Source organism: Cephus cinctus, unplaced genomic scaffold, assembly GCF_000341935.2.
Source record: "Cephus cinctus unplaced genomic scaffold, Ccin1 Ccin1_scaffold1004, whole genome shotgun sequence".
Lineage (NCBI taxonomy): Eukaryota > Metazoa > Arthropoda > Insecta > Hymenoptera > Cephidae > Cephus > Cephus cinctus.
Window position 1 is genome coordinate 13,247 of NW_014333547.1, and position 12,354 is coordinate 25,600.

General features: G+C 46.2%; 1 protein-coding gene across 2 annotated transcripts; it reads right to left on the reverse strand.

Moving 5' to 3' along the window:
* Positions 1-270: 270 nt before the first annotated feature.
* On the reverse strand, positions 271-12,354 carry LOC107271630 (zinc finger protein 1). Of its 2 annotated transcripts, none has more exons than XM_015747841.2 (9): positions 11,457-12,354; positions 4,476-4,705; positions 3,960-4,100; positions 3,552-3,849; positions 2,675-3,030; positions 2,216-2,584; positions 1,776-2,096; positions 1,526-1,688; positions 271-1,173 (listed from the first exon to the last, which is right to left on the reverse strand). In XM_015747841.2, exons 1-9 carry the CDS (start codon positions 11,488-11,490, stop codon positions 980-982), a joined length of 2,106 nt encoding a protein of 701 aa, XP_015603327.1. In that variant the 5' UTR covers positions 11,491-12,354; the 3' UTR covers positions 271-979. The 2 variants fall into 2 exon arrangements, with proteins under 2 accessions (XP_015603327.1, XP_024944610.1); XM_025088842.1 differs by lacking the exon at positions 11,457-12,354 and adding an exon at positions 6,828-6,852.

Consider the following 12,354-nt stretch of genomic DNA (forward strand, 5'->3'; position numbering starts at 1 on the left):
TTAAACGAAGCGCCCCCCCCCCCACCACCACCCCGCGCCATTTTACAATCTCTCGCACGCACTATATTTCTTTACACATTACACAGCGACTATCCAAAATTATGTCGCAATCCCCCTCTGTCGAATGTAGCTAACAAATTTGTACATTAATTAGTTTTCTTATTATTGTCATGTTATATATAATATCTTGTTAATAAAAATAATAAAATATTATGTATATTATATCTTATGTATAATAGAATTATTATTGCATTATGCGTTTTTGGTACCGTTACGTGTTGTTTTTTGCATTTTTTCCTTTTTTCTTTTTTTGGTTAGTGTTGCCTTTATTTTCATTTCACGCGACGAGCCGCGAGAGCGCGCCACTGGCTGCTACGAAAGTTTCATACGTGGGCCACGCGGGAGCGCGGGCCCTTTCGAGAGGAAGCTCAGGGCCGTCGGTAGCCACGGCCGTCCCCGTCGCCACGTAATTCGCCTCTGCGTATTTCAAGGCGTGGCGAAACACCTTTGTTCCCCCGTCGACGCAGCATTCGCTAATAACACCGGCGCACACGCACGCTTGTTTTTCCGTGTCCCTCTCGAAATCCTCCGATCGTTCTCAATCGCCATCTTTCCTTCCGTCTCCCACGTGCCACGCACTCACGCACGTCAGACTCTCCCAATGTTCGCTACCTGTGATGTCGCTTACCGTTTTCGAAAAATCTCGGTAAAATTCAGTCGCCATTTAAACAGAAAAAAAAAAAAACAATTTCTCTTTCTTCGTCTCACTCAATCACTCCTTTTGTACGTTTGCCTAGAATTCGTGTATCCACTCTCCTCGTTTCGTTCCTTGGTAATCTCGCGCGTCGCCGCTGTCTTCCGATACCGACGCGTGACGTCGACCGTTGTGAACGAGACCTAAATCCTAAGTCCTGAATTAAAAGGTCCGTAGGTATACTTAGCTAAGCGAGTGGGCCTTGGATGATGGTGCAAGCTCCTCCTATTCTCTGTAGGGCTTGCAGTACGAGTAACGGTGGTTCATGTGCTGGCTGTAGGAGCCGGAGTGAGAAAAGCGCTTGAGGCACTTGCGGCACTGGAAAGGCTTTTCGCCACTGTGCAGCCGTTTGTGTTCAGTCAGGTGATGCTTGTGCTTGAACGCCTTCGGGCACTCCACGCACTTGTACGGCCTTTGCCCTGAGTAAAGAGTACCTCCTTGTGAGTCATGTGAACTGGCCTTTTCTTATCGTTAAAGATTATTCATAACTTCTGCTGTGTAACAATTGGCTAAATATACACAAGAGTAGAAAATCATGAGCTTTTTCGTGTCTAATAAAATTGATTCAAGATTTCATATTTTTAAGACCAATTTTTCAAATCAATTCAAATATGAAATCGCTCGCGTGAATCATTGACCATTTTTATAATGCGGCGCTCGTTCGTGTTTCCAAAAAATGGTGTAAGACTCCTTGCGACAGTCATATGTATCTCATGTTAAAATTCGAAATTGGAAATTATTAATAATTAACCTAGGTGTCAAATTGCTTACCGGAATGTTCATATTTATGTCTCGCGAGAGAGCTGTGCTTCGAAAACGTCTTGTCGCACTGGTCGCAAAAGTAGAGGCCTTCCTGTTCGGCTTCCACTGTGGACGGGGCATCGGCACGAGCTACTGCATCGCTCTCGTTCTTTATTTGGGTCTGTGACTGACTCTGTGATCAGCCAAGAGGAGAACAAAGAAAGGAATAAAGTTATAAACTTCGTCCTCATCCAGACACGTTCTAATTATGACGGCCTACCTTGACAGCAACGTCGCCAGTAGCAGGCTGCTGCCTGGTCTCCACAGAATCAGTCGTTTCTTCGTCAATGACCAAGGGAGAGTCTTCAAGGTCATCGGCTTCCGGTATTGGCAGTACCGGATTGTCCTCCTTCGGACCGAAGGGAGAGGCAGTGTTTCTACTGGAGGTATCACTGTCCTTGACCACCGAGATACTCAGCTCCTTTTTCGAAAGATCCAGTGGCTGCTCGACGATCGTCTGACACCCAGAGACCGGTAAGGGTACAAGAGCCGGGATCTTGGATTCTCTGCGGTCTCTTGCACGGGAATTTTGAAACCAGACCTGGACAAAAGGTACATTGAACTGTTTAAAAAATCCATCGCACGAGCATGTAAAGGTAAGAAACATGAAAAAAAAAAAATAATCAGGATCTGACACTGGTCACTCCAATGTATACACACCTGAACGACACGCGTAGGAAAGTTAATGTAATTGGCAATCATGGTAATCTCTTCCTTTTTAGGACGAGGATTGATCGCGTAGTAACCCTTGAGAACAGCCAATTGGGCGTCGTCGATTAACGACCTGGCCCTGACTTTTCTTCCAGAGTCACCTTGCAGTTGGCTACCCTCGTCCTCGTCATCGGTATCCGCCTCGGAGGTCTCCACCATAGTTTCCAGGTCCGCCTTTCTCTTGCAGCTCTTCCTGCCGGCCGTCTGATTGGCGTCCTCAAGTTTCGCGGCTAGACCTTCGCTCTGCGAATCGTATTGATCCGTCGCCGGCCAGTCCGGATAGTGCGTCACTTCGCTAGACATTTCGCTATCCTGATCCTGATGAAGTAAGAGAAAGATAATGAAAGTGTTCGCACGCATAGGGCTATCCCCATTTCTTATGCTGCCATTCATATTCACTGAGCCAACCTGATAATCCTCGACGTATTCGCGCTTTATCGTCGCCGGCGACGAAGCCAACTTTCTCACATTGGCCTCGAGCAGTTGCTTGGTCACCGATGTGTTGACGGTCTCCAGGATACGACGGACCCCGTCCAGGCCTTGCGAGTCCGCCGGGGCCGGTGACTCCTTCCCTTCCGTTCCTTCCGTACCTTCGGAATCCGCCGTCGAGGGACTCATTGTTTCACGTTTTGTTTCAAACTGTTCAGCCACTTCGTCGCGTCTCTTCGACTGTAGTTGATTCAGGATCTTGCCCAGGGAGGACTGCAGGAAGTAGCTGGAGAATCCTATCATCTGAGGTAGTAGAGTCGGCATATCGTAGATTCCTAAAGACACAATAAATAGTCTCAACGTTACCGACTGCTTGTACGTTATAGTATATGTGGTACTAATATATAACGTGTAACCCTGACACTGTACAATATTTATAACTTCACGATACGAATAACAGGACAATTTTACTCGTACTTGGTTATCGATACGAGACTAGGAAATGAAAGTTGATTCGATTATCCCGTGAAATACGACTCTGCCAAGAGTCTCGTGAATTCGCGTTGTGCGTGTCGAGAGAAAATAGAGCTAGTGCCGCGACAGGAAGTTTTAAAACTTCAGAAAACAATGATAGAGCCTTATCTATCGGTGTCCATTAAAAGGTCAGTATCTGCTTCCGTCTTTCATACTATTTGCGGCTTTTGTATTCGGGATAAATGAAAAATTCAAAAACCTCAAATTCCCTGTTTACATTGATTACTCGCTGAAGATCGATGAAACTTTCAGCGGCGGCGCACGAAATTTACTATGAAATCGAAGTTTCTATCGGCTAAAGCTTGAAACATGGCAATGTTACCTCCTCCGTTTTGCTGAAGATCTTGATAGTCGGAGGGAGACAGTTTCGGTAGAATAGGGAGAAAAGTATTATTGTTCGCAACTAGGAGATCAACGTCACGACGTGATTGCAATGGCTGCTGGGACTTCTTGGCCGCTCTGTCGACGTTGCTGATTGCGCTTTGCCTGGACTTCTTCAGGTTAACTATCAAGCACTTTTTCGAAGTCATATGACTGGAGTAGGAGCCCGAATGGGAGAATCGTTTACCGCAATTGTTGCATTGGAATGGCTTTTCTCCACTGTGAATGCGTAGGTGTTCCTAAAATGATCAATGCACGTTAGAGGTCTTCTTATCGTTTCACGAATGTCAATTGCGCATGTAAAAAAAATTCAATATAACAAAAAAGTATTAAAACGACAAATCCTTACCTTAAGGTGATGCTTGAATTTGAAGGCCTTCTCGCAGTGGGGACATTTAAATTTCCTGAGTACGGCGCTCTCGTCGTGGCTGATCATGTGCCTCTGCAATCTGTACACGTTGGCGAAAGTTTTGCTGCAGACCTTGCAGGACTATGAAGAAAAAAAAAAAAAGTTTGGTAAGTGAAAAACGGTAGATAAATTTCCACGTATATTCTAGGTAGCGACCGTGGCAGGCAGCTGAGGTCATCAAAGGTAAAATCGTTAAAAGACCAGAGACACAAAGGGGCCAGGATGTTTCCGGTGAACTGGTAAAGCTCCAAAGTTCCACTGTCAAATAGTACAACGGTAGCGCGATGCATTTTTTTCAATCTGCTCATCTGCCCCCTTTTCATCAGCATCTTCGGCCAGTCTCATCCAGCAAAAGCGCCCAGGCTCCCTCTATCTCTATCTACGTACTCCAGACACGGGGCAGGTGTTCCCAAAGGCACAAAGACTTTGCTGGACCCTGATAAGCCCGATACTTACGACTTGGGAGAACTGAGCGCCTAGGTCGTGCTTGTCGATGGAGTAGGACGTCTTGTGGATGTCTTCGAGATGTAGCTGCAGGGCGTGCAAGTTTCGACAGAGGATGCCACACTGGGGGCATCGTTCTCCCTGCTTGCCCGATGCCCCGTCTCCGTCTCCGCCGCCGCCGCCGCCACCTCCGCCACCACCAGCCACCTCCGCATCGGCACCTGTCTCGTCCTCGCTGCACCCTGACGCCACAAAAGAAATCCTCTTAGCAAACTGACCTGGAAGCTTTGCTCCTCGACCGGCGGGCAGGGACCGGAGTCCCTGGAGCCAGACACGTCGGCGCTACTTGATACTGATTTCGGTACGGCAACCTCATAGCCTAGGACTATCTGGGACTTGGGGTCATTTGCATAGGAGGGAGGATACGTCGATAGTCTTGCGTAAGACATTGCGTAAAAGGCTCCTGGCTCCTGCACGGGTTGAATATACTGCGAGTCTTGGTCGGGATCGAAATGGTCCTGGAGGCTGGTATGAATTTTACTACCGTGACATTGTGGTCAGGACCAGCAGTACCCGTCGCAGGTAAAGCGGTACCGGAAAGTCGAAAAGTGGCTGATCTTTCGTAGCGACCCTCCTGCCTCGGCCGTTTCAATTGGGGTCTCACTGGCTTTGACTGCCGAAATACGAGGGGTGAAAAAGGGGGTCAGCAAATCTCTGAGCATTGTTCGTTCTCGGGGACCCGACGCGTATGTCAATTCACGGGGTGGCTCGATAAAAGTGGCACATGGCACGGTCGTTCAACCCTGCATAACTTTTCGGTTCCATTGTCGACGCGGGGAATTTAAATGGCACGCGATTCCCTTAGCCGATTACCATATGGGAAAGCCGGTCATTTAATTTTCATTTAATCGAACGGTCACGGATACGACCGACTTCACCAGTCGGATTCGTCTCTCCGTGAGAAACGCATGATTTCAATTACGAAAAAATTTTTTTTTTTTCAAAAAAATTTTTTTTTTTCAAAATTCACTATACTGGACCAGTACGTGACGCACGTGCGCGACCGTGGAAAGTTATCATCCGCGTCGTCTTTTGGAAATTCGGCGGCGACGCGAAGTCAGAAAATTTACGAGGGCGGATCTACGGCCGAGAGGTTGCGCAATGACGTAGCACGTGCGCGATCGCAATTAATTGCGACGGAACGAACGGAAGCCACAAATTTTTCTCACCGAACTCGTCGCCCGGCTCTTTCTATTAACGAACCTTATCCAGCGTCTACGCCGATAAGACGCCGAACCAGGTCAAAGGCGAGCTCCTCTTGCTGGTCTCTCGCACGTCCCGTGCGTCTCTACGTTCTCACATATATCCGATGCTTACACCTATTCATGCTTTTTACTCAATTCACGCAATAACGCGCAGTAGACAGTCGTGATAAACAAATTAAGCGATACGCCAATAGTCAGATTAAGCGAAATCTCGATCCGACAAACATCCGCAGTACGAAGTGACACGATATTACGAACGGACGACTTCGGGAGGACAAAGAAAAGACGTTTCTGGGAAGCGTCAAATCTTTCAGGTGGCAGCCATTTCCCTCGCAACCGAACCTGGCACCACCTTTTTCGTAAATACGCAGCTGTTACGAAAGACGATACTCCAGACGGACACTCTTCATTTCGTACAACACCCAACGCACGGCACGCGTAAAGACAAAGCATCAAAGTTTTTACGAATTATAAACAATTTTTTTGAAAACTACTAAATCTAGGCAAGCATTATCTTACGTTTGGCATTAAACCCAATTTCCACATACACGTAAATTGGGTCACCCGGTGAACCGGAGTAACCACCGACCAACCTGATACCTTGTCTTTATCGAAAGAACGAGCCAAGGACCCATTGGCTGGCTACCGCGATCACGTGACACTTTTCGACCAATCGGTACGCAGCTTCGGCGATCGCCGGAGGTCTCGACCAATCGAAACTCACGAACCCAGCATCGTTCCCGATATCGCTGACACAACCTCCGGCAAGCAAGGAAGCGAAGAACGAATAGTAATGCTATCAGTCAGCAGGTCAACCAGATTGGTACAGATGAAGATTTCGATAATGCGTTCCCTTATAAAAATATTTCTTCCTATGACGTCAATGGAATACAGAAAGTTACAAACAGCAAGTATAATCGGGCCATAGGTGGTAAACACGGGGGATTTCGAGAGACGTGTTTCCTGGAAGGCTTGCTTATCGGCAGCCGGATAACGCGTACCAGACCAACCAATCAGGATGCAGCACGAGGTGCGTGTGTCAAATATGTTTGTATGCGTGTACCTTCCCCCTCCCTTCCCCGCCCCACCACCGACTCACCTCTAACCATCCTCACCACTTCCCCCACTTCTTCCCTACCTATCCCTCGCTTCTCCCCACCACTAACACAGATCACGAGTCATTTCAGCCAGTAAAATGTATTACGGTCGCTCCCAGTTGCTCCGATGCACGATACTATGGATGCTGGATCAAAATTAATAGTACGACGTTCAAAAGTCGCTAGCGTCAACGCGTAAATGTACACTTGACCCTCTCTTAACGTATTGATTATGAATTGGTACTTTAAAAAAAAAAAAAATTTTTATTATTATTATATTCAAGTATTATTTCAAAAATCAAAATTTTTTAAGTGGCAAGACAAAAATTTTTCATCGAGTCAACAATTTTTTGGGCATGCTGTTATTGTTATCATTATTGCCAAACTATAAAGGATTAGAATCCATAGGTACGATGGGTTTCAAGGCGCGTGTCAAATGAGCGACAGATTTTCCAGCCTGCGGTTATTGCTCTTGAGGAAAGATTTCGACTGAAGCTTACGTGGTGATAGGCCGAAACGTATTGAATTGTAAACGAAGGATTCGCACGTAATGCACGTTGCCCGTAGCGAGAAGATGACACGCGTGATCTGTGCCCGCGCGAAGTAAATGATTTCTCGGTGAGGTCATTGAGCTTGATAGGGCGCGGCTGGCATGTCCGAGTGTTAACCGGTTCGACGTTTATTCGTCTACCGTTTCTCGAGGTCCTCCCAGCTACGTTTATACCCGTCGAATATTATCACCGGAGTCCAATAAATCCTTCGGCCTCCGGTCAATCTTTCGCTATCGACCAAATCGTGACTCTCGGCCGCTCGCGGCTCTCCGAGGAATTCCAATGCTTTTTGTCCTTTGACATCCATCATCGTTTCGGTATATTGCCGTCGAACGTATAACGCGTTTCCAGGATTTTCCCATTGATCAATCGCGTCCTGGAGTTTCGTAGCGTGTTGCTTTTTTTTTACGTCAAAAAAAAATATTTTTTTTATTTAATATTATTCAGATCTTCGATACGGACGATTATTGATTTTTCATGGTTCGCGTATAGAAATTTTTACGGGGACGCGTGAAAGTCCCAAGAAATCTTTAACGAAATTCTCGCGGCGTCTGCGGCGTCTCGACGCCTTTTCAAATAAACCTAAAATCTTGCTCGGAGTCAAACTTGAACTTGCACGTCGGGAAACTTCGGGGTGGTTGGAAGAAAAAAAAAAATAGAACGGAGAAAGATACCTCAGCATCTTCCATCGATCATTTCAAAACACTACTCGGCCCGTGCGATTCCATCGAAAACACTGGCTCTAACGTCGACGTAACGTCAACGTCGAAAGATACGATGAAAGCATAAACACGAAAAGCATCGGGATATTCGGAACGCTGTAGTGCAGGATGGAGCGATAAGTGCAACATTCCCCTTTAACACGTAGATACGTCTGCGTAGACCGATAAATAAGACGATCTAAATAGTCTTTGTAAAATCGGTGATCTTCATCGTTTTTTATCGTCGTCTTGTTTACTTTCAATCGATCACGACACTTTACGATACGAAATAATCGAGCAGACACGTAATTGCGAAAAAGCATCGATCCGCGATTCCGGGCCGAAATAGGATTTTATAAAATTACGAAAAAAAAAAATTTGTAATTTTAGCGCATTCGAATTCTCATCGCTTCTTCAGGCAGAATTTACGGATTTATACGATTAAAAGTTATTGATTAAATTAATTGCATATGTATTTGTGACGCTCGAGTCTTTGGAGATAATAAAAAAAAACAAAGAATTTGGATAAAGTCGAAAAATTCTTGTGTTTCTGACTTAATGAAATATTCAAAAATTTTATACAATTTCGGATATCAACTGCTACAGGGTTTTCTTAATACTTTTTATATATAATAAATATCCAAACTATTCGCCATCCCGAGTTCTGATCCCGTAGATCATTTCTATTTCAGCGCCGTGACGAGATATAACCGAGCAAGCATTTTCCGATCTTTCAAAGTTAAATATTAATAAGAAAGTCGATGCTTAGATTATTCTCGTAGTGGATCGCGAGCACGATCTTCCCATCCTTGTTTTAAAATACCGAGATAAGAACAATCGTCACGTAAGATATTGAATAACGCTGCATAAAGAAGGAATGACCGAAAATTAATATCGATACAATTTTCACGACAATATAAGCAGCAAGAAAAACTTTCTATAGTAAAAAAGTTTTACACAAAAAAAAAAAGTCAAATTGCTATATAAAACATATGCACTTTTTCAAAGTCAAGTATACAACATATTTCCAATAATTAGACTGTTGCGGGAGAATAAATTTTTGAAAAAAAAAAAATTGAAAATATTTTGCATGAAACAAAAAAAATCCGTTTATCATCACCGATCTCCATCACGAAACTGATAAACGATAAAATGATAATTTATATCGTAAAAAACATACGCGCCATACAATCGGTTCTCGTTGACACAGAATTTACGAGTAAACATTAAAAAGACTCAAAAATTGCGGGCAACGTCGTCATTAACAGGTGATCGATAAAAGCCTCGCAGCTCCGAAGCTCCCGAAGCTTCGAATCTCGCGAGAAAATTATTCACGACGAAAGATTAACAATTTCCCTGACAATAAATCTCACGTGTAATCGCGACCACGAACCTCTCCAAGATCATCGATCTCCATCGTGTAATTTCTAAGAAGAATAAAAATAAAGTATCCACGTTGACCAGAAGATCGAGCGAATCGCACAGCTCAAATTATAGATAAAGTACGAGGCGTCCTAGTTTAAAAAAATTTTCCTAAAATTAAAAATCGCAATTAAAAAATAAATCAATTTCACTAGCTACCACGTGCAGAGTCGTTATCTTAACCTAAAAAAAAATACACGTCCACACCCGTACACGATGTTCTAACTTGTACGAAAAAATCGATTTGAAATTCCCGCAATTTCTCAAACGAGCTCGTAATTAACACGGCGTAATTGACACACCGCGTAAACTCGGTCGGTAACTGCGTCAAGCCCGATTCCTCGTGACACCAAACTCGAAACAAAGAGACTACGAGTGTCTTTACGTCGCTCCCACAACGCAACTTGGTCGAACGTCATAGAAAAGAACGTTCAAAAACAACGAATCGCACGAAGAATGTAAAACACATAGCCAAACCGAATCTTCGTCAAAAATATTCACGTTTACGTGCTTCGGTGTGAAGTTTATAAAGATATACGTTTCCTAGGGAAAGAAAAAAGATTTCGACATTTTATACCCTCTCAGATCCATTAACCTCCTAGACGTATATATAAAGCAACGCACTCGATATCTCGAAGCGACGAAATTTTTATATCGACACTCGACTGTCACGCAAAAAGTATCCAGAGTCCAATGAAACACGGCATACAAGTCTCAGCCTGTAATTCCCAGCGCGTCGTGTGCATCAGGCACGAGAATCCTCGACGGCGAAGCCACCTAGTGTACTCGGGAAGCACGCGGTGAACACATGCCAAACAAAGAAAGGACCGCCGTCTGTTTGCCAGGTTTTGTTCCTGCGCGCACCGCGCGCCACGGATTTATTTATAAGATCGAACAGTTTCTGCGGAAATCGTCCCACGCGTAAACGGAAACGACGATACAGCCGGCAGTGACATTACAACACCGAGAGATATTAAACCAGACGTACGAGAATCGTGCCTAACCCACATTGGACACTCGTAGAGCAATAGAGTCACTCGGTACGATATCGCAGGTATAAAAGGGTCTAAAAATAATCGACGGCAGACAAAACAAAAGTTAAGCTGAATCGTCGTGACGTTAAAAAAAAAGGTAAGCTTGACAGCGTACAGTTAATACAGACTGATGGCTATCCTGTTTACACGGAACGCGTAAACGACACGAGTTATAGGTTATGTACGTTCGAGGTATGCACTGTGTACCGAATAGCATGGAAACGTGCAGAAATAACTATACGCGGCGTGTGTGACTGCCGTTAATTCCAGGGATGCGTGGAGTTCCCGATCTTTTGCGCTGACGAGAAAGTAATAAAGCGAGCTCAGCCCCGCACCTTTCGTCCGAGACGAAATAAAGGAAGCGTACAGAGTCTCTGGGCGAGGCTCGGTCGTGCCTTGTGGTACGTTAGAAAATTTCAAGAGGGATAAACGTTAATGTCCGAGACGTCATAACAGCGTGAAATACCTTGTTTGATTTCGATCTGTTCCAATGACTGTTCAATGTAGGATTGACGAATAGGTATACTCTGAATGACACGACTAGGTCCCAGGTAGGTTGACAGGATGACAAGTAGGTTGGAACCTGGATGAACTTACGTCAGCCAGTGTACAAGCTAGTGTTCGGGTACGATGTAATGCACCGGACCTGCGCAGCCAGAATCGCCGTGGAGCCCACATAGGTGGAGCACGCAACGTTATTTGCCGACACGAAATCACCACGTGTCCGAGCCACACGCGAGATTTCACCCCCGTGAAACACGAGGCATGATTATCGGTTAATTTATCGTATTTCCGCGAGGAGTGACACGGACCAGACACCTAGCTGGATGATCAGCGTGCAAGCTCAGAGGACCAGGTGGAGGATCAGCTCGAGAGAGTGTAAAGTAATGAAACTAATATTGTAAATAAACGATGAGACGCACCTTTGAACGCGTTGCGGACGAGAGTCATGCTCATATTCGCGTGGTCCGCGTTCCTCGTGCGTGTCGCGCGCCGAGTGCGCGCGTAGGACGACGAGGACGAGGACGAGGACGAAGGACGCGGGTCGAGCAGGATGGCAGGACGTCGCGCACGCTGTCCCGCTCGCCGTCGGGACGTCGGCAGGGTGCTAGGTTGATGTCCGGTACTCGTGGTGTCCTAGGGCTGGGGCATTCTCGCCGTCCACGATGATCCTGCGACGTGACGCGGGACGCAGCCAGCTCAGATCGCGACTGAGCTTGTAAACAAGACGATGCGGTGGCGTCGTACCGAGGAGGGGAAGACGTAGAAGCGTGGAGCCGTTCCTCGACGACGAACGTCCTGGCGTCGCTGAACTTGCTCGGATCTTCAAGGCAAATCGCAGAAGCGCTCCGAGGCGCAAACATCAAACAGCCACGTTCGAACACTAGACAGAGAGCGCGCGTTCGGCCACGCGCTCCTTCTGCTCTTCTTTGTCGCGTCGCGACGTCGCGCCGTCACCGAGGACGTCCTCCTTAAGGTCCGACCCGTTTTGCGGCCGTCCCGGCGAATTGAGACGCCAAGCGCCACGTACCCGGAGGTACGCGCAACTTATTATCACCGCGAAACAAGACCGAGGAGGGACCCGAGTGGGAGCGAGAAAGGGTCCAGGAGGAGCAGGGAGGCTGGGATATGGCTCTGTGACAGGGACGATGACGAAGAGGATGCCGAGGAGATGGAGGTTGAGAGGAACGAAGAGAGAGAGAGAGGACCTGACGAAGGATTGGACCAGTTTCACGGGTAATCACGGCTGATCATCGGAGTCACATCGCTCGACCTGACGCCAGAGTATCGTTCAGGACGGGTGGATTGGGCGCACGAGGT